The 22,674-nt window shown below is 38.9% G+C and overlaps 1 protein-coding gene across 2 annotated transcripts in view; it reads right to left on the minus strand.

The window, feature by feature from the left end:
* Positions 1-293: 293 nt before the first annotated feature.
* Positions 294-22,674, minus strand: part of rnf145b (ring finger protein 145b) — a 33,576-nt gene continuing 11,195 nt past the window's right edge. For both annotated transcript variants that reach the window (XM_087299221.1, NM_199763.1), the window contains 6 exon segments: positions 18,550-18,725; positions 18,228-18,368; positions 17,933-18,115; positions 15,756-15,903; positions 8,372-8,728; positions 294-2,362 (listed from right to left, as the gene is read on the minus strand). In XM_087299221.1, the coding sequence (XP_087155347.1) occupies positions 1,931-2,362; positions 8,372-8,728; positions 15,756-15,903; positions 17,933-18,115; positions 18,228-18,368; positions 18,550-18,725 (1,437 nt within the window). In that variant the 3' untranslated portion in view covers positions 294-1,930.

The following is a 22,674-nucleotide window of genomic DNA, read 5'->3' on the forward strand; positions in this document are numbered from 1 at the left end:
ACTGTAACAATAGGAATTTCTGTCTGGAAAACATGGCAATATCTAGCTTTCTCTAGAAACCGAATGGCATATTGGCATAGATATCTTTTTTAATAAGGAAAAAGAATGTTCCTATACCTTAAATAGTGTCAGCAGAGTCACAGTCAATAGTTAAAAGGACCTTTCCCCCCAAACATCTTCTTTTGCGTTCAACAGAAGAAACTCAAATAGGTTTTGAACAAGTGAAGGGTGAGTAAATTTCATTGTTGAGTTTACTAACCCTTTTACTAACAGGAAACGTAAACAGCCATAAGCAAGCTATATTGACAATTTATTTTCTTTCAAGAAAAATGTGCAAAAACTAGTCAATAGAACATTTCAAATGTCATTTGTGCTTGCTCATACATCGAATGTATTCATACACACAAATCTGACATTTTTAAATTACATTCCTTAAAGAATGAAGTGGGGTAGAACAATCAGCATCTTCTAGACCAATCCCACTTATTTTAAAGTGTTCATATGATCCAAAAGACACTTCATAATGTTTACTGCTGCTTTAACACTGTGCGGCATATCGACAACATGATAAAATAATATACAAAGGAGTATATATTTGTACACATTTATATTGAGCTATCATTTATATGCTCCGATTATTTGTTGCTCAAGACAAAATATTGATCATTCACTGTAAATGACATTAGTGCAAACAGTATGACATCACATCTCTGGCAAACAAAATGGAGTGTGAACCAACTAAGACCGATTTGAATGACTAATCGAAGCCCTCTCGCTGTTAAAAACATTATCAAAACCATGTTAATTAACAGTCAATAGCAATGTGAATCTCAAACCATTCAAGAATATATCTGGGTCTCAAAACAAACAAACAAAGACGTACTGAAATATTTATAACATGATTTCTAATATTAAAAAAAAAGAAAGGAAAAACCTTTTAATTGATTGTCTACTCACTAAATCTCCATTTAAACCATAAAACAGGTTTAGTCTATGTAGTCGACAATAGGCTTTCCAAAATGCTCCCTTCCAGGAATCAAGCCAACTCCCACAACAACTTAACCATCAGCAACTTATTTTTGACAAGGTAAATAGTGGCAAAAATACATGGAACAAAGTTGCTTGGCTTCAGACGTTCCATTAAAACTTGTAAATGACAAGAGGCTCACTGTGATAAAACATCATATTAAATGGCTCAGTGGCACTTTAAATAACATTCCTCAGTTTCACTCTGCAAGGTTTTGGATTCTTATTGGCTCATCTGGGAGTACAATTGATACACTACAAATTTCTCATTTTAATGATCTAAATCAGACAGCATAGCACAAGATTAATGCCTTACCTCAATGGATAGAATAGTCTACTGGACAAATACTGCAAACTGCTCTGTCCCCTAACATGACAAAATGCTGTTATCTACACAAACACTTGAACTGAGAAAAATGCTTTTTGATTTAATCGTCACACTCATATTGTGAATTGGAGCATACTTATGCCAAACAGATCAAAGGAAATAAGACATGGATTTAGTTTTAGCAATGAAAAATGTGTAGCAACCAAGTTCTGCTCTGTAGTGTGATATTCTGAAATGTCTTCTGACCAGCAATAATGTGAACAGATCATATAAAAGTAAGCAAGTAGATCTATTGGCTGAGAGACTAGTAGTGATCAGGTCAAAAAGGATAGTTCATTCCAATGATATATATTATATAAAAACACTCATAATAAAATTTCCAGTAACAGATTTTGTCATTATGAGCTTAACAGCTTTTGTCCACCATGTTAAAAAGACAAAAAGGGTTGTAAAGTCATGAGTGCAAGTAAACAATAACAGAACTTTTATTGCAGGGTAAACTATCCATTTAACCATCGACTAAAGTCCTCAGCATTGGCAATATGAAGTGTGTGTTACCCACATATAACTGTGTACTCAAGAAGCGCAATTGACATCTGATGTGCTGACATCATCATCATCATAATAATCATCACCCTTCAAATTGCTAGCTGTGCCTGCACTGCCCTCTGCCACCAAGTCACATTCTTTGGGTTGGGTATTCAAGCTCCCAGGTAGCAAGTCCATTCCAAGTTTCTGCTCGGCTGAAGTTTTCATTTCTTCTGCTCGGATGCCTTCTTCAGTGTTCAACTCAACCTGCGGTTGTCTCTGCTCCTGCTCTACCTCTCTTGGGTTCTGATTGGCTGCTGGAGTACCTTGGGTGGGAGTGCCTGGAGAGCTAGTTGGCTGCAGTTGGCTTTTGAGCTGGCCGTGGCATAAAGGACAAGTCTCCTGCACATACAGCCACTTCTTTAAGCAGGCAGCATGGAAAAAGTGGCTGCATGGCGTGATGACAGCAGACTTCATATCCTGGAGTTGAAGGAAACAAATGAAAAACATTTAAAATAAGATTGCCAAAATAAGGTGTGAAATTATGATTATGTTGGTAAGTGAAGAAATTATTTTATCTAACAGTTTAAAATCCTGGTCCTGGAGTATCTCCAACACTCGCCTTAATCACTCACAACAGAGTCAGCTCATCAGTGTGTCAGACGTAACTCATAAGCAAGATATTCAAAATGTCCATCTAATAGGGGTGTAACAGCACACCAAATTCACATTTTGTTATGCACTTCCTTACACAAAAATGGGTTTCCATCACCCTGTTTTAATGCACATTTTGAACAATCATATGAGAAATAAGTGACTGAAAGAATACATTTAAAAAATAATAATAAAAAATTTACACATTTACATTTACATTTAGTCATTTAGCAGACGCTTTTATCCAAAGCGACTTACAAATGAGGACAAGGAAGCAATTTACACAACTATAAGAGCAACAATGAATAAGTACTAAAGGCAAGTTTCAGGTCTGTAAAGTCTAAGAAGGGAAGTGTTAGTTTTTTTTTTTTTTTTTGTACAGTTAGTTAGTGTGATATTCAAAGAGGCAATTGCAGATTAGGAAGTGAAGTGGAGACTAAATAGTTGAGTTTTTAGTCGTTTCTTGAAAATAGCGAGTGACTCTGCTGTTCTGATGCAGTTAGGGAGTTCATTCCACCAACTGGGCAGATTGAGCGTGAGCGTTCGCGAAAGTGATTTTTTCCCTCTTTGGGATGGAACCACGAGGCGACGTTCATTCACAGAACGCAAGTTTCTGGAGGGCACAGAAACTTCTGGAGGGCAAGTTTCTGATTTAACTTCCACAAACCGGGATTGAAGCGTCTTCTTTTATAATTGTTCTGACACGCGGCTGTGCTGATGAAGTAAAGCTGAAGTAAAACGCTGTAATTAATTACACACATACTCTGTTTTAAAACACTTTAAACATGTGAAACTTACTCTTAATCACATTTGATGATGATTGCTGATCCTAGCGAACAGAACAGACCTTTTATTCCCGGTTGCTTTGCGTATGTGTGCCTGGTCTTGTTGACATATACACGCGACTACCGGAACATGTTAATGCGCGCAGCTGTCAATCAATTCGGTGGGCGGGGGAAATCGCACACCTACGTAATGGTGCGATAGATTTGAAAACAGCTCCAATTGGCCAACCCTTTTTTTTGTAGATAAATTGAAAAAAAAGGACTGGGTGTGTTCATATCACCCCAGTATGACGGTCTATACACTATACCAACACACAGATCTGTCCAAACAGCTTGAAAAGTAGATTTTTTACCATAGGTGCCCTTTAAAACGTAAATTCAAATTATTTCACATTAAATCGAGATATTGCGATTTTTAAAATAAAAATACATCATAATTGCACCAATGCGCTTTGGTTCACTCTGTATGAAGCATGTTGCACACCAGAAGTGCCACTCGGCAACGCGCTGCGCTGTTCATATTTCAGCTGCGCCACAGAGCGCCATCTCATTAGTTTCATGTTAAATATCACGCGAATGTGCGCGTCTGGTGTGTGATACTTAAACTGTCATGTGCACGCAGTGTCGCGGCGCTTCTGGCGTGCGACCTGCTTGACTGACTGTCTGGGTTTCAATCATGGTAGTGAGGGACTGAACACAGAGACTGGACAGCCTTATTTAAACCAATGCATGAAGTTGTGGACATGCATCGCAGAGCCGGTGCAAATAAAACAAATACAAGCATTTAAGTGTCTTCAGTTGTGTATTTTTCTTTTGTTAATGCTCTTGCATCAAAAGAGCTGTGGTCGATTCTATTATGCTACTCCAGCACTGCCTGACGAGGGAATTTAAATTCAGACTAATGCAGCAAGTAAAATCTTACATGACTTCACACTATACTAAGTCAAGTCTGTGTGGATTATCAAGACATATTCCCTTATCAAGTCGATAAACTTGATCTCTCAACATGTATGAAGGACGTAAAAACCTGCCATGTGAAAAACCGCACCTTATCTTATCGAACGGTGCTGATCTTAGCTTGGTTTGAACACGAGCAGAGGTGAGCAGTCAGGCAGCATAATACAGAGAGTGGTGCAATGCGCATCAAATGGTCGGTATTTAAAAGGGGGGAAAAATAAAAATAGAATAAAAAAATGATTTTATATTAGGCACAACTGGTGCTTGTATTTGCTCCTGCTATATGTACACAACTTCACGCATTGGGTTAAATTAGGCTTTACAGTTTCCATGTTCAGTCCTTTACTTCCACTGTATCTGAGGCAGCAGCATTACCACCTATCATTCAATCAGAAGACAAAGTCAAAGCCGAGCTGACAGCCAATCTTTCCTAGGCTCAGCAAAACTTGCAAAAAAATACCTCTGATTTCCTGCAACTGCAATATTTACACAAATTTTTTTATTCAAATCTTCTGCAACGATTTTTAACTCGTGAATTTGTTTTACATTTATTTATACCTTGTTGACCAATTTATGTATGTCATGGCCATTAAAAATACAATGTTGCTTAACCAGATAGTTTTTCAAGTTACTTATAAAGAGAATGTTACTTCAGTCATGTTGTTGTAATGTTTTAAGTTGACTAGGTACACAATAAAAAAAATAAATAAATAAATCAAAATCGTGAATCGGTCAAACATTATAAAAAAAACTATTTTTTTTTTGATAAATCGCCCAGCCCTAAGTATAACCTACACCTACATTTACTTTAGAAAAAACAAAAAATATTTTAGAATAATGTTATCTAAGAACTTCCTGACCACAGAGCTATACATGCCGTATTTACCGATTATTGAAAGTTCAAAGCAATGTGCTTGCTACTTTTTTACTATTTGTCTTAAGTATCACTGTCTTAAGAATTCCTTTTTTCCTTTTCTTCGATGCACTCAAAATAATGTACACATTCTCTCATTGACTGCGTGATTCATAACTACTTTAATTTTAATTCAGCAATTTATTTTTAAAGCTAATTAAACTGAAAAGTAACTCACATTTTCAAAAAAGTAACTAAAAAAATTACTTTTTAAAAAAAAAAATTTTTTAGGTAATGCATTTTTTTTTACTTGTTATTTAGAAAAAACTCTTATGTCATAAATCGCATTACCCCCCCAAAACTGGTTTTAATGCATTCGCTGCCATGGCATTAAACAAAAACTCTGCATTTATAACTAGCCCAATCATTTCTAACTGCAGTCCTATTTCCATTAAGCTTGCCTTTTTTAAGGTTGGTTATTACATTGCCAAAACTATTGTCAGTCATTAACAGCTTAATGGAAATGCACCTAATTTGCATTTGGATTTTTTATTTTTTATTTTTTGCAACTTTAAACCTAACTAGCTGGGTTTCCATCCTAACAGGGAGCAAATATTTTCAATTTCTTTATGGAAAAATAAATATATAGATATAAAATTTAATAAAACTATGAGTTCATCAATAAATTAAATACATGAAAATACTGCTTTTAAAGGGTTAGTTCACCCAGAAATGAAAATTCTGTCATTAGACACCCAGGCCCCATCTACACTAATAGGTTTAATTTTTAAAATGTGTTTTAGAAAAAAAAAAACGATCCGCGCCCACACTAGTGTTTCTGAACAACTCTGTCCATATTATACCACTGAAAACACACATCATGTGGCCACACACACTCTGGCATGCACTGTAGCATGCTTTAAACACATCTACCCATTTAAGAGCTGTGCACATCGATCTGTTCATCAAGGATCTACTGCTGGATCTAATCTCACTATATATTGTTGATATTCAGAAAAAGATGTCTGTTGGTGTCACTTAAGTTATTAATATCAAAATGAAAACAGGCAGTTCCTTATATCATGTTTTCTTTTTATTGTTAAAAAGTGAAACAAGGTAGCCAGGGTCATGTGAATGACGTCATAAAGTACACTGTGCCTAGAAGTTTGTTTTCCATTTTAAATTTGCGAAGTCTGAACTTACTAGAGAAAAAAAAAACCCAGGACTGAACTTTGTATAGACAACTTAATATTGAGGAAAAGCCCCAATCAGATGAAACCACGCCTTACTTTCAGACATCTCCATATTAGCCCATTCAAACTGACATGGAGCAGCAGCAGCGTTTTAAAACCAAAACAGCCTCTTCAGCGTTTTCAAAAAGCTCTGTTTTTAGCGCTCAAAAACTCAGGGGTAGTGTGGACAGAACCATAGCAAAACTTGTGCATTTTAAATTAAAAATATATTAGTGTAAATGGGGCCTCACCCTCATCACATTCCAATACATATTTGGAACATAAATCAAGATATTTTGGATGAAATCAGAGAGCTCTCTTAACCTCTACAGACAGGAAAAGTCGCAAGACTTTTAACCATTCGCAAAACAGTCTAAGGGACTTCATGGATTTAGTAGTTGAACTTGCACCTTGAATGTTTTTGGTTCCTTTTTGGACTATTGTCATTTAGGGAGAGTTAGAGAGCTATCAAATATCATCCAAAATGTCTTAATTTGTGCTCAAAAGATAAACGAAGATCTCAGTGGTTTGAAATGACATGAGGACAAGTAATTAATGACAATTTGGAGACATTCATTTGGAGTCCCTCAAACTCATACAGTGTGCCACTGGCTTTATAATCTCTAAAGAAGCATGGATATTGACTACAGCAGAATTGTATGTCTGCATTTTTGCAAACACAGGTTGTGAATAAATGTGATCTGTAGGCCTACTGCACTGTGTTGAAAACAAATAAAGCACTACTATGATTTAAAGTAAGGCTGGTTGATTTGGCAACATTTTAGCTTGATTACGATTAATGAAAGATAAATTATTTTTTTTTTTGCTCTCTCTGCACTGCCCACGCTTGTAAATGCTATCAAGCAGACCAACCACAGAGCTTACACTACGTGAAGTAAAATTTTTTGGGAGGTCAGCATCAGCATTAGTCACGGCAAGGGGTATACGACCGAGTGAAGACTGCGCCAGACCACCTCGACACAGAAGTGTATGCAGAGCGGGGTCGCGAGACTCCACACGTAGTAGGGAAAATAGCTGGAAAAAAAAATTTGACCTGGAAAAATTTGATTGCTTATAGGCTGTAAATGTCGATTTCGAAAACTATTCGATGAATCGCCCAGCCCTATTTTAAAGCTTGTTTTATGCTTAAGCTGAATATTAATACCTTGAAAAATAACTAATAAAATGTTATTTATGGTCATCTTGGCAAATCTGCTGTTATTTTATATTCAAAGCCATCTCATCTAGAATTTTTTTAAAATAAATAAAATGTTTTTTTAATCATGCCAAGTAGTGTCATACAGAGATTCCAATCATTAAACAAAAGCATTGAAACTGTGTAACGATTTAAAAAAAAAAAAAAAAAGTTGTAAAGATGAAAATGCACAGCCGAAGAAATGGCAAAAAAAAAAAAAAAAAACTGTTTAAGAATCATTTTGGAATCTTATCGTGACCCCCCCAGAATCAGAAATGGATCATGACCCCCAGAATCGAAATCAGATCGTCAAGTCCCTAAAGATTCCCACCCCTACTGCATACACTTGTAAATTTGAGTTTTCTGTGTAGCGGCATGATTTCATTTTTATCTCCTGTGTTCATGAAAAATTTAATTTTCAATTTATGTATAAATCTTTATGTTCATGCATTTTACACAGACCTACATCCTGCATTTCCAGGGCTGTCACATTTTCTAGTCATACAAGTTTAAAAGAAATATTTTGGCTTTAATTTAACAGATCTACTAAAATGTGAGTCAGTTTTTTATCATATCGTAATATAATCGTCGATATTGTCTGAAAAGTGGAAAATATTGTGATATAAATTTTAGCTCATATCGTCAAACCCTAGCACCATCCTACCTTTACATCTTTACCTTCCATTTTATAGTGATTTTAACTAATAGTCCATGACATGAAGTCTGAAAGTCAAGAATCAGGCTGCACTGATCTAACAGCCCTCTAATTTATGCCATGATGGAAAAAAAATAATAATGTAAATAACCCTTTACCTGAAAGCAGATGGAACAGATGTCATTATGCTGCTGGAGTTGTAATGTGGAAGCAGTGGGCATGCTTTGGATCTTATGAACGGCATCTCTGCGCAACAGGAAGCTCTGCCAGCCCAGCTGGGCCCTTAGCCACACGTTATAGTAGGAGTGAACAAGAATAATGGTGGAGCCCATAACAGTCCATTCTCCAAACAGGGTCTCTGAAACACCATAGGCCACGACGCAGACTGCCACCAGGAACTCTAGGAGCCGGTAGGTCCCATTGACATAATAGATGACTTCATCCATGTTCTCCACCGGAGCCTTACGAAACTCCTCCACCATGAAGAGGACATAGATAAGAAGAGTGCCAAGAACCTGAAAGAGTAGAATCCAAATTTTTTACATTTATACACATCTCCAAAAAATATTTACTTTCTAAACATTTTTATTTACATTTAGTGATTATAAGAGAAGTGACCATTGCTTTCAACAAATAATGGGAATGCCTGTTTTCTCCATTTCAGTATTATAGTCTATATGGCTGATCATTTCAAGCCCATCTGCTCTTGAGCAAATAACAGATTATGGTGACAAAATATTGCTTTAAGATACAGCCAAAAGAACTAAAATTAACATTTAACACTATAGTGTTTTGCTAACACTTAACTAACTAACAATAGCAGTAATGAGTTTTTTCTCAGGGTGTTCCTCAGTGAGCACGCTAGCTTAGTCAGCAGGAGAAGCACTTTAACATCGAGACCAGCAGCCTGTAAGTACATTTAAGACTTGTTTCAGTTGTTGTGTATGGTTTGAGGACTTGTTTTCAGCTGTTTGTGTAAAGTTGTAGGACATTTAAACTTGCTTTCAGTTGTGTATAATACTACAAGTGTTTAGCCACTGTTTCCTTGGTTACTATAAGAGCTTGTGTAGCGAACGCGGTCGGTTTCGCGTCGTCCGCCTCAGTTTCGGCCCTTGTTTTGACTCGGGAGGCGTGTCCAAACGCCAGGTAACCACTATATAGTGAGCACGCTAGCTTAGTCGGCAGGAGAAGCACTTTAACATCGAGACCAGCAGCCTGTAAGTACATTTAAGACTTGTTTCAGTTGTTGTGTATGGTTTGAGGACTTGTTTTCAGCTGTTTGTGTAAAGTTGTAGGACATTTAAACTTGCTTTCAGTTGTGTATAATTCTACAAGTGTTTAGCCACTGTTTCCTTGGTTACTATAAGAGCTTGTGTAGCGAACGCGGTCGGTTTCGCGTCGTCCGCCTCAGTTTCGGCCCTTGTTTTGACTCTCGAGGCGTGTCCAGCTGAATTCAATCAGCTAACGTTAGTGCTTTGGGGTTATATAAACAACTAGTTCACCGCGGCAGCGGTCGCGGCAGCCTCGTGTGAAGACCGCCTCGTGTGAAGACCGACGAGTGTAAAGACCATCGACTCTACCTGCGCGACTCCACCGAGCAACACCGACAAAGCACTTGAGTACTTTACTTTCTTTTTTTTTTACTTTATCTTTTGTTGTCAGTGCACTTTTATTATGTGTTTTCTAATTCCTGTTGTTACTAACACTCGCAAAACACGGGAGGTACGCTGCAGGCGTAATCCTCACAACCTTCGTTCAATACATGTATCTGCTATTTCACAACTCTCTCTCTCCGTGGGCCTCTGGAACTGTCAATCAGCTGTTAACAAGGCAGATTTTATTACCTCCATAGCTACATATTCTGACTATAATCTCATGGCTCTAACTGAGACCTGGTTGAGGCCGGAGGACACTGCTACACATGCTACTCTTTCTGCTAATTTCTCTTTTTCCCACACTCCTCGTCACACAGGGAGAGGGGGTGGGACTGGACTACTAACTTCCAAAGAATGGAAATTTACCGTCCCTGCCAACAATCAGCTCCTTTGAATTCCATGCAGTCACCATTATCCACCCCTTCTACATAAATGTGGTTGTCATCTACCGCCCACCAGGTAAATTAGGTCACTTCTTAGATGAACTGGATGTTCTTCTCTCATCTTTTTCTAATATTGACACTCCCTTGTTGGTGCTAGGTGACTTCAACATTTACGTTGACAAACCGCAAGCTGCAGACTTTCAGACTCTGCTTGCCTCTTTTGACCTAAAAAGAGCACCTACCTCTGCTACCCACAAATCAGGTAATCAGCTAGACCTTATTTACACACGACACTGCTTCGCTGATCAAACAATAGTAACTCCACTACAAATATGGGATCATTTCCTTCTGTCTCTCAACATCCACATTACTCCTGAGCCGCCACACACTCCAACACTGGTTACCTTTCGCAGAAACCTACGATCTCTCTCACCCAATAGACTATCCACCATTGATTCAGACTCTCTTCCTCCATCTTGCAAACTCTCTGCACTTGATTCGAACAGTGCCACTGATACACTCTGCTCCACACTAGCATCATGTCTAGACCAATTATGTCCTCTTGCATCCAGGCCAGCCCGTGCCAGTCCTCCTGCACCCTGGCTCTCGGATGCTCTCCGTGAGCATCGCTCAAAACTTCGAGCTGCAGAAAGAATTTGGCGGAAAACTAAAAATCCTGCACAGCTCTTAACATACCAAACTCTTCTGTCCTCTTTCTCAGCTGAGGTTACTTCGGCAAAGCAGACATATTACCGTCTGAAAATCAACAATGCCACTAATCCTCGCCTACTTTTTAAAACATTTTCCTCCCTCCTCTATCCTCCTCCTCCACCCGCATCCTCCACACTTACTACTGATGACTTTGCTACATTCTTTTGCACCAAAACTGCAAAAATCAGTGCTCAATTTGCTGCACCTACAACAAACATGCAAGGTACACCACCAACACCACACACACTCACCTCTTTTTCTCAGCTCTCGGAGTCTGAGGTGTCCAAACTGGTGCTATCTAGCCATGCAACCACCTGTCCACTCGATCCCATTCCCTCTCATCTCTTGCAAGCCATCTCTCCTGCAGTCATACCAACACTGACTCACATAATTAACACATCTCTTGACTCTGGTTTATTCCCCACTTCATTTAAGCAGGCTAGGGTAACTCCACTGCTAAAGAAACCCAACCTGGACCATACGCTACTTGAAAACTACAGACCAATATCCCTACTTCCATTCATGGCCAAGATTCTGGAGAAAGTAGTGTTCAATCAAGTCCTGGACTTTCTTACTCAAAACAATCTCATGGACAACAAGCAATCCGGCTTTAAGAAAGGCCACTCAACTGAGACTGCCCTGCTCTCGGTCGTGGAGGATCTCAGACTGGCTAAAGCAGACTCTAAATCATCAGTCCTCATTTTGCTGGACTTGTCAGCTGCTTTTGACACTGTCAACCACCAGATCCTGCTATCTACGCTCGAGTCACTGGGCGTTGCGGGCACTGTTATACAATGGTTAAGATCTTACCTCACTGACAGATCATTCAGGGTGTCTTTGAGGGGTGAGGTGTCCAACCTACAGCATCTAAACACTGGGGTACCTCAAGGCTCTGTTCTTGGGCCACTTCTCCATCTACACATCATCTCTAGGACCAGTCATCCAGAGACATGGATTCTCCTACCACTGCTATGCTGATGATACCCAGCTATACCTCTCTTTTCATCCTGATGATCCCTCGGTTCCAGCTCGCATTTCAGCCTGCCTGTTGGATATTTCACACTGGATGAAAGATCATCATCTTCAGCTGAACCTCGCAAAAACGGAAATGCTTGTAGTTTCTGCCAACTCGACTCTACACCATAACTTTTCAATCCAGATGGACGGGGCAACCATTACTGCATCCAAAATGGTGAAAAGCCTTGGAGTAACGATTGATGACCAACTAAACTTCTCTGACCACATCTCTAGAACTGCTTGATCGTGCAGATTCACACTCTATAACATCAGAAAGATCCGACCCTTCTTATCTGAACATGCAGCTCAACTCCTTGTTCAAGCTCTTGTTCTCTCCAAACTGGATTACTGTAACTCTCTACTAGCTACTCTATCAAGCCTCTTCAACTGCTCCAGAATGCAGCAGCACGAGTGGTCTTCAATGAACCTAAACGAGCACATGTCACTCCGCTGCTACTCCGTTTGCACTGGCTGCCAGTTGCTGCTCGCATCAAATTCAAAGCTCTGATGTTTGCCTACAAAGTGACTTCTGGCCTTGCTCCTTCTTATCTGCTCTCGCTTCTGCAGATCTATGTGCCCTCCAGAAACTTGCGTTCTGTGAATGAACGTCGCCTCGTGGTTCCATCCCAAAGGGGGAAGAAATCACTTTCGCGAACGCTCACGCTCAATCTGCCTAGTTGGTGGAATGAACTCCCTAACTGCATCAGAACAGCAGAGTCACTCGCTACTTTCAAGAAACGACTAAAAACTCAACTATTTAGTCTCCACTACACTTCCTAATCTGTAATTGCCTCTCTGAATATCACACTAACTGTACAAAAAAAAAAAAAATACTAATACTACTAATACTTCCCTTCTTAGACTTTACAGACCTGAAACTTGCTTATAGCACTTATTCATTGTTGCTCTTGGTTGTGTAAATTGCTTCCTTGTCCTCATTTGTAAGTCGCTTTGGATAAAAGCGTCTCCTAAATGACTAAATGTAAATGTAAATGGGTCTATGGAAGCCCGTTCCTGCCACTGAATTGTAAGTTGTAAAGTCAGAGCTGCGAGCTATTAAGTTGGAATTCTGAATTATAAAGTCAAAATTGCAAGTCAGAATTGCAAATTATAAAGTAAGAACTACGAGTTATAAAGTTACAATTGCGAGTTATTAGGTCAGAATTCAGAGTTATGAAGTCAGAATTCAGAGTTATAATTGAGTTTCCTGTTATGGTGACTGACCATAAATTGAGCGTTAAAGACTATTTCTTTAGGTTCTCTGCTCTGTGATCTGGTATGGATTCGCAGCCCAGTTTTCCCAATAAAGGTCAGGAGGACACAGTATTTGGTTGACACTTTTACTGAACTGAAATAGAAACTAATGCAGTCCTTTTAGTTTTAGCCCTTTATAGTGTCTATGTATATGTCTGCAGCTCTCAAGTACACCACATGAGGGCACTCTTGCAATCTGAATCAAACAACAGCTGCAACAAAAAATTTAAATAATTTAATCGTTACACATTCATTCATTTTCTTTTAGGCTTAGTCCTTTTATTAATCTGGGGTTGCCACAGCAGAATGAACCACCAACTTATCCAACATATGTTTTTATGTAGCGGGTGCCCTTCCAGCCGCAACCCATCACTGGGAAACACACACACACACACACGTCAATTTTAGCATACCCAATTCAACTGTACCACACGTCTTTGGACTTGTGGGGGAAACCAAAGCACCCGGAGGAAACCCACGGTGAGAACATGCAAACTCCAAACAGAAATGCCAACTGACCCAGTTGAGACCAGCGACCTTCTTGCTGTGAGGCGAACGTGGTACCCACTGCGCCACCGCATCGCCATTGTTACACATATAATAGATAAATAGAAATCATAATTTTAGACTTTGAGGATTGACAACCTACAGCTAATAGTTTCAAGCGCTTTGTTTAATGCTTTATAATTGCTATTTAGACCAAATGGTGCAAATGACATAAAAAAAAGAACAAATCCATATGAATAAATCAATCGGCACAACAGAAAACTCATTTATAACTCACAATTCTGAATTGCGACTTTATAACTCAGAATTGCCACCACCATACTTCATTGAAGGGATGGAATTAGTCTGGTGATGAGCAGTGCCTGGTTTTCTCTAAACGCAACGCCTGGCATTCACTCCAAAAAGATCCATTTTAGTCTCATCAAACCAGAGAATTTTGTTTCTTATTCTTATTTGAGAGTCCTTCAGGCGGGGACTGGCTTCCGTCTGGCCACTGTACCATACAGGCCAGATTGGTGGATTGCTGCACAGATGGTTGTCCTATTGTAAGTTTCTCCTCTCTCTACAGAAGAATGCTGAAGCTCAGACAGAGTGACCACCCGGTTGATCACCTCCCTGACTAAGGCCCTTCTCCCCTGATCATTCAGCCAGCTCTAGGAAGAGTCCTGTTGGTTTCAAACATCTTCCATTTATGGATGATGGAGGCCACTGTGCTCATTGGAACTTTCAGGGCAGTGGAAATTTTTCTGTAACCTTCCCCAGCCTTGTGCCTTGAGAATCCTGTGTCTGAGGTCTACAGACAATTCCTTTGTCTTCATGCTTGGTTTATGCTTTGACATGTCAACCCTGGGACCTTATATAGACAGGTGTATGCCTTTTCAAATTATGACCAATAAACTGAATTAACCACAGGTAAACTCCAATTAAGCTGTTGAAACATTTCAAGAATGACCAGTGAAAAGAGAAATATACCTGAGCTCAATTTAGAGCTTCAAGGCAAATACTTATGTAAATGTGATTTTTCAGGATTTTTATTTTGAATAAATTTGTTTTTTTTCACATTGTCATTGTGGGGTATTGTGTGTAGAATTTTGAGGAAATAAATTAATTTAATCCACTTTGGAACAAGGCTGTAACAAAAAAATGTGGAAAAGAGCAAGCGCTATGATTACTTTCTGGATGCACTGTAAATGTATTGTATATCATGAATATTATAATTTGGGTGGTCAGAGAGATTTTAAAATACCCAAATCAAGCAAAATATCTTTAAAAACTTATTTTAGCATGCTTAAGTCAAATTTTAACATATAAAATATGTCTTACCAACAACAAGTTAAGGCTAATGAAAATAGTGAGCGGCTAATAACTACCAGCCCCATTGGCTAGGGGGCAAAAAGTTTATGTCGAGCCTTGTATCCACAAATGTGTTCTCAAAATTAGTTAATTTGATTCACAAATATACACACATTTTTGTCAAAGTTTTTGTCTAGAAGGAGTTCATCTATTTATACTGGGTGGCACTAATTTAGTTTGTCAATTTTATAATGCTCATTGGGACTTCTTTATTCAACAACAATTTATTTGAGCAAGATTTATTCTTCATAGTCAGGTTTTTATTTATTATTAAATGTAACGTTTTTAAAAGTCATTTGCTTTACATGGAGAGAATGCTAAGATGTTGTGAGTGTGCGTGTGTGTGTGTGTGTTTGTTAATGTGTTAAATTAGTGTTTTAAAGTGAGAATCAACTTCTCTAAAGAATTCTAACTGAAAGTAAACAAATATTTTGTACCACTAATGTGTTAAGATTTAGATACTGTTTCGCACCAACCAAATGATGGATACAATGAACCCCCACTTGTTAGTGCTACAACTAGAACAACATGGATCTGCAACACCCTACCTAAGTTTAAGGAGGTTCAATGTTAATTACAAATGATATAACTGAAATTTCAGTAAAGCTTTAAATGTAATATTCAATAATTGTTGTTGAGAACTAATTTTAAAGTGTGTGTACCTGCAATGATGTGAGGATACTGGAGGAGATGATTATGAGCAGCCAGAAGTCCATGCGGAAGAACTGGCAAATCATGTAAGCCATGTAAGCAGGGAAGACCAGTAAGAAAAGACAAAGACTAACTGCTCGGAAGTGCTTCCACAAACTCCTGCAAGAACAGAAACAAGAAAGGTTAATAGTACTGGTCCTCAAATAAATAGATTAGATAGATTAGATAGAGAGAGAGAGAGAGAGAGAGAGAGAGAGAGAGAGAGAGAGAGAGAGAGAGAGAGAGAGAGAGAGAGAGAGACATCAAGTAGTGAAAAAAAACAAGATAAAAGTGGCAGCAGCATATGAAAAAAAAATTATGAAGAGTTTAGATGTAAATGCTGCTAAACGCCACTTCCGCCAAAAAAAATGCTAATGACATTGAGTGAATGTTTTAGGTAAATTGTACACCATCAACAAATAGATTTGCTTTTAATAATCCAAATCCCAGCATCAGCGCATTCAAAATTAAGTTTGTTGTCAAAAGCCACTAAAGCCACTTGCCTTTGACAGCAAAAGCCAGTACTATATATGCCAGTCCTTCTGATCGGTTCACGGGATATAGCAAATCGAATCATAGGTTTTCAATTATGCAGCACGCTGATATGCCAGCTTTTATGAGGAGACATATTCCGCTTTCGATTTTTAAAGATGGAGTTTGATGAACTGGATGAGGCTGTCCGACTGTCAGTGAATGACAAATGAAAACGTCCCTTACCCCAAAACCCGCAGATTTTTTGCGCAGTGACGCTACTTCAAATGAGTCCGATTTACTATAGATTAAACTTCAACTGCGTTTCACAAAAGACAGAGTTAAGATGCCGTTCTTTTATCCCACATGGATGCTGAGGATAAATAAGAGAACAAGACCTTAAGTTTGGTCAGAATGAATGAATGACAGCTTCTAAATTTGTCTGAGAGGCATCCCCTTTTTGCCTAGTAAGCCTAGCTTGTGTTTTTTCGCTAATTTAAGCTATTTTTTTAAAGATTAATATAATGCATACAACTTTACATGATTTGTATTACATAATACCTATACATCTAAGCTTTTTATATTAATAAACAATGCACAGATATTGATGTTTCATAATGTTTTACACTACATTATTTAAATCTAAAAAGCATAGTTTACAATGTCAACATTGCTCTACTTACATTAAATCTAAATCCCAAATATCAGAAATGACAAGAGATTGTTAAGATTTAATAATGTCAGTTTTAATTGACAGATTTTATTCATTCATTTTCCTTCCGCTTTTCCCTGGTTTACCACAGCGGAATAAACCGCCACTCTCTTGAAGGATTTATAAATTTTTAATTTCAGGTGTTTTGTGTAATGTGCTTTATGTTTGGTTCAATAATTTCTAATTGCATCTTTAGTGATTTTCAACTAATTACACAGTCTTGTTCCATTAGGTGGATTTAGAGGGTTTTGCATAAAAAGCGAATTGGATTTAGCTGGTTGACACAAAAGAAATTCTACCTTAAAAAAACTAAGAATTGTCTAAAGTGACATTAAAAAAAAAAAAAAAAAAAAAAGAAAAAAAGTATTTTATTTACTAGCTAATAAACTTATTACATATAAAACGAAACTTCTGAACCCAATTATAGGAGTCTGATAGAAAATGCTAATTAACAAGAAAAGAGGTCGGTTGGATTTAAAGGGTTTTGCATCTGAACTCTTATAGTTTAATCATGCATTTAAGCAATTTTTGAAAAGTCGCCAAGTTGGCAACTTCTTGTATTATGGCGGGTGGTATACAACTTTAAGGTGCATTTCCACCACCAAGTTTGCAACACTGGCTGGCAGTGTCTTTGATTGAAGCGCTCACATCTCACGCATGTGCAGTACAGAAGGATCATTCCATTATTCATGGGGGGGCCGGTTTTGAAAAAAAGTAATATTAATAGCAGCTATAGACAAATTTTACAACATACAATAGAAAATGTAAAAAAGAGCTATATGATTAATGTAGGCTTCTTGGCATTGGTTGGGGGCCCCTAATTCTCCAGGGCCATAAGATGCTACTTATCTCACTTATTGGTTAAATCAGCCCCTGGGCACTGTTCAATACAACCCTGCCTAGTGCGAGTACACCCCAAGATGTATTCTTAAAAGCTATTAATCCAGGAGGTGTTGTGGCTCTTACTTGTCTCTAGAGGCGCCTAGTGCCAACACTATGGGGTCAGCAATCTCCAACATGGACTGCAGAATGGAGGCCACCACAATAAAGAGAATGATGCTGAGGAGGAATGCTCTATGAATGACCTGTAGCTCAATAAGCCCAGTCTGAACAGCCAAAATTAGCAGAGTGATTCCCTCTGTCATCCCCCTGAAAACAAGATTAGATACAAATTACTGCATATAATGTTATTCATAAATAAATGCACAAAAATTGTAATGTTAGAAAGTATTTAAAGCATTTCTGATTGGACGCTTCTCACCTGTGCATGGCATTGTCATTCATGAAAGCTCTGTAGCCTTGCAAGTAGAATTTGCAGAGGGTCAAGACGCCCAGTGCCACAAAGGAAACAGTAAAGACAAGTCCCAGGAGTGAGTAGGGAGTACTACAGCACTCAGCAATACTGCAGAGAACACAAACAATCTAAACATTTGTATACGCAGCATATTTCTAAACTACTTCAAACTTTTACTGCACTGGGACAAACTTAATTCACAATAATGGGGATGTTTTATGTTCTTGTGGAAATTTATTCTGTTGTAAGTCTATATGTCAACAGTGCAGCGTAGGTGCAGCAGTCAGACCTGGTGAGAAACAGGAAGAGCAGCCTCTCTCTCGAGGGGGGCTGGTCCCGTGTGCTGAAGTAGGTGTAGATCTGAAGTGCAAATAGCACCAGCCAGAAGCACATAAAAAGAACAGGCAGAACCAGCTGATTCCACAGAGACATGCCCAGAGCCAGCAAACCATATACTTCCACCACCTACAGAACACAGAAGGATGTTACCATAGGTTCAGAGATTAGCTGGTAACATGAAATGTGTGGACATTTCTAATAATAAAAATAAATAAATAAAAAATAAAAAAACATTTGAGTAAAACAAGTGTCATGCTAATGTTATTGTAAATTAATGTTATTTAAAGAGCCCATATTATGGGTTTTTGAAAATGCCCTTCCATGTAGTGTGTAACAGCAAAGTGAAGTGAAATATCCAGCTAAGGCTTAAATCTGTAAGTGTACAGTGTTTAAAACTGTTGATTGAGCTATAGAAGAGTCGACTTATAGTGCTTCAAACGAGTCGTCTTGATAACGAGTCATTAGGGGTTTCGCCATGACGTGACAACGAAGTTATTCACGCGCACGCGCAAACAAACAAACATGCCGGTCGATTGAAGTCACATTGTAGATGGATATTACCGAGTCTCTACCCAAAGACGAAACCTCAGCATAAGCCCAGCCTTGAGCAGTTGCAAACTACTGGAAACTTCAGGGGCCTCATTTATCAACGCTGCGTACGCACAAAAACTTTGCGTATGCCAGGTTTCACACTCAGAATCGCTCACATTTGGATTTACTAATGATGAACTGAACGTGGGAATGTGCGCAGTTCCACGCCAGCTCTACGGCTGGCGTACGCACATTTTTTCTGCGTGTCTGTTTTATTTCCATTGGCGACTCCTGGAGGCTAATTTAATTGCGTTAAATTGCTCTCTACAAAGTGTCTGAGCCTTACAATGGCAGCTGTATGAGACGGGTTCATCTAGCAGGTATATTTCCATACCATACAGTTGACCAGCCAAACATTAAAGCACAACTTGCAGCGGTCGCCAGTTTTCCCAATGTAATCTGAGCTATCTACTGCACGCACATTGCTATAAAAGACACTGAAGATGAATTTGCATGCGTGAATCAGAAACATTTCCATTCAATAAATGTGCAAATAAAATATGATGCAAAAACTTATAAATGATTCCTACTTGTCTTTCTCGTGATAAATAGTTGGCAAAATCTGATATGTAGCAGGGGGGAAAAAAAGAAAGAGTTCGTCAGACGATGGATTCGAACCGAGTTCATACTCGATCGTGTCAAAACATGTTGACATGCGTTTTACGAGCTGCGCCACTGAGACTGTCAAAGGATCTGCAACATATTACACCTATAAATCACACTATTTCTTTTTTAATTCACTCAGTGATGTTCAGACCCAACCGTGTTAACCGCATCAGCTAAACTTTCCCACTCTGTTTTTCTCTTTTGTTGTTAATTCCGGAGAACAAACTTGCAAATAACACCGCTTTTCTCCGGTCTACCTCCGAAAGGAGCACCTCCAATTCACATTCTGTTCAAGGTTTCTCTTTTTGCTTGCTTCTGCCATTGGTTTTTTGTTGGGTTTTGCCAAAGTAGAGTCATTAGCATATTCATACGAGGGAGGAGGCAGGGAGGGGTTTTGTGCTCATGCATGTTGCGCTCAGTTTCACGTTCATTCGGATGTACAAAAGAATATGCGTGGGATTCGGCGTACGCAGTGTTTCATACATGTGAATTTTTTTCTGCGTACACACATTTACAGCTTTGTGTGTACGCAATGTTTTAGTATGATTTCCACGCAAGTCTTTGTACATGAGGCCCCTGGAAACTACATGCTACAAAGAATACTTCTTTTATTCAACTGAAGGATCAGTAAAGAGTAATGATGGACATGTCAAACCATGGATCGGTTTCTTCCTCCATTTCTCAAGTGCAAGTACGTGCGGTTAAAGTTTTTGCCTCGTTTACTCTAGCTTGCAAATGTATTTAGTAGTGATTTGCTACTTGTAACCGCGTGTACTGTATCAGGGTAACTCGCTTTATTCTCATATCACTTGCAAAGCCACGTTAAAAACGCGACTTGTGCCGCTTTGTTTACGTTCCGTGGAGGAGGGTAATGTGTGTGTGTGTGTGTGTGCGTTGTCATCCGGAGGAGGGTTATGTGAGTGTGTGTGTGTGTGTGAGGACGAGGGCAATATGTGTGTGTGTGTGTCTGTGAAAAGAGCAGAGTGTGACAAGCTAGATCTCCTCGCCAGTTCTTGGAGTTTTTGCTAAATAAAATAGTTAGTCGTCTGTATTTTCAAGTCTATCGTCTGTATTTCCATTCACAAACTGGCAGCTAAAATCCATGCCTTACTCTATCAAGCGTGTATGCACTGTGACTACTTCTATATTGTTGATTAGCTGCTAGGCATTTCACTCTGTCTCTCACTGAAGGCAGTCAGTGTCAACTAGGGATGTAACGGTATTGTAAATACCTTCATACCGCAATATTAATTTTTTTCGATATTACCGAAGTCGCATGACTCGGTAAAACTATAGGTCTTCTGAGAAAATTTGCTCAGGCGAATGAAGCGAACGGGAGGTAACGAAAACTACAATTGCCATCAGCCCATGCTTGACCATCATCCCTTGCGGTCTGTTGTTGCTACAGATCCAGTAATGCGGAAATGGAGTGTGCTGCTAGAAGCGGGGATGAAAAGAGCTGGAAAACTCTAAAGCAGGTCGCACACCAGAAGCGCCGCTCGGCGCCGCGACACGGCGCGTACATGACAGATTAAAGTATCGCACACCAGACGCGCACATTCGAATGATATTTAACATGAAACTAATCAGATGGCGCTCTGTGGCGCGGCTGAAAAATGAACTGCGTCCTGAGCCGTCGCCGGGCGCCGCCGACAGCCGCCGACTTGCGGCGCCGGTGTGTGTATCCTGATAGAAACCTATGATTAGAATTCTAAAATACGTGGCGCTGCGTGGCGCTGCGTGGCGCGGCGCGCCGCCGAGCGTCGCTTCTGGTGTGCGACCTGCTTTACACGCACAGTTCAGTCCTGCATTATCTCCGTGTAAGTTCAGACTTCGCAAGTTTGATCAAGGCTGCAGTCTCTTCTTCTCAGTTTGATATGGAAAAGCAGATTATACCGAGGACACGGGTAAATCTTCAAAGGGAACAGTGTACTTTATAACTTCATTCACATCACCCTGGCTTCGTTGTTTCACTTTCTCAACAATAAAATGTAAACATGATTTAAGGAACTGCCTATTTTCATTTTAATATTAGCAACTTAGACAGCAGAAATGTTGAGGCGCCGTGCTGCATAAGATGAGCGTCATCTTCACTGTGTGGATATTTATAACAAAACGGAGCCGATAACAACTGCCTCCTTCCAATTTCAGTGAAAATACGAAACACAGCCTCTCTTTTGCTGAGTATCAGTTTTAAGAATCGATAATGGCCATTTTAAAAGTATAACATACAATAAGTTTATACATTATAGGAAATAAAGGCGATCAGTCAATATACAGAATGTACGTGGTTACATTAATCATTAACTTATCTTTGCGCTCAGCCAAAACACGTTACCTGAGAACAAGTAATAGATTCCAATGCCCAAAGTCAGGGAATATGTCGTTAGATAAAGACAACAAGATAAATGAAATATCCCGTTTAATAAATATAGTGAGATTAGATCCAGCGGGAGATGCTTGATGAGAAGTCCGACTAGCAGAGCTCTCATCTGGGTAGATGGGCTGAGTGTGATTAAATGTTGAATGTGATGAGTTTTCAACAATACTAAATTGAAACTTTATTTTTTTACATGGTTTAATAATTTTTTGTTATTAAAATTGAAGTTCCTGTTTCAAAGCTTACAGATAGATGGCTAATTTGTATGTCATTGACACTTTTTTGGAGTATTTTCATAAGTTTTGTTTTTTCCTGTAAATGATTCAATAAATACCGTACCGTGACATTCATACCGAGGTATTACCGTACCGTGAAATTCTGATACCGTTACATCCCTAGTGTCAACCAATCGCAACAGACTGTCATTGGTCCTATCAGCGCAGATTAGCTTCGCGCTAAAGAGGGGCTTGGGAACAAATTAATCACTGGACAATTTAT

This window comes from Danio rerio, chromosome 21 (genome assembly GCF_052040795.2).
Source record: "Danio rerio strain M-AB ecotype USA chromosome 21, GRCz13ab, whole genome shotgun sequence".
Classification (NCBI taxonomy): Eukaryota; Metazoa; Chordata; class Actinopteri; order Cypriniformes; family Danionidae; genus Danio; species Danio rerio.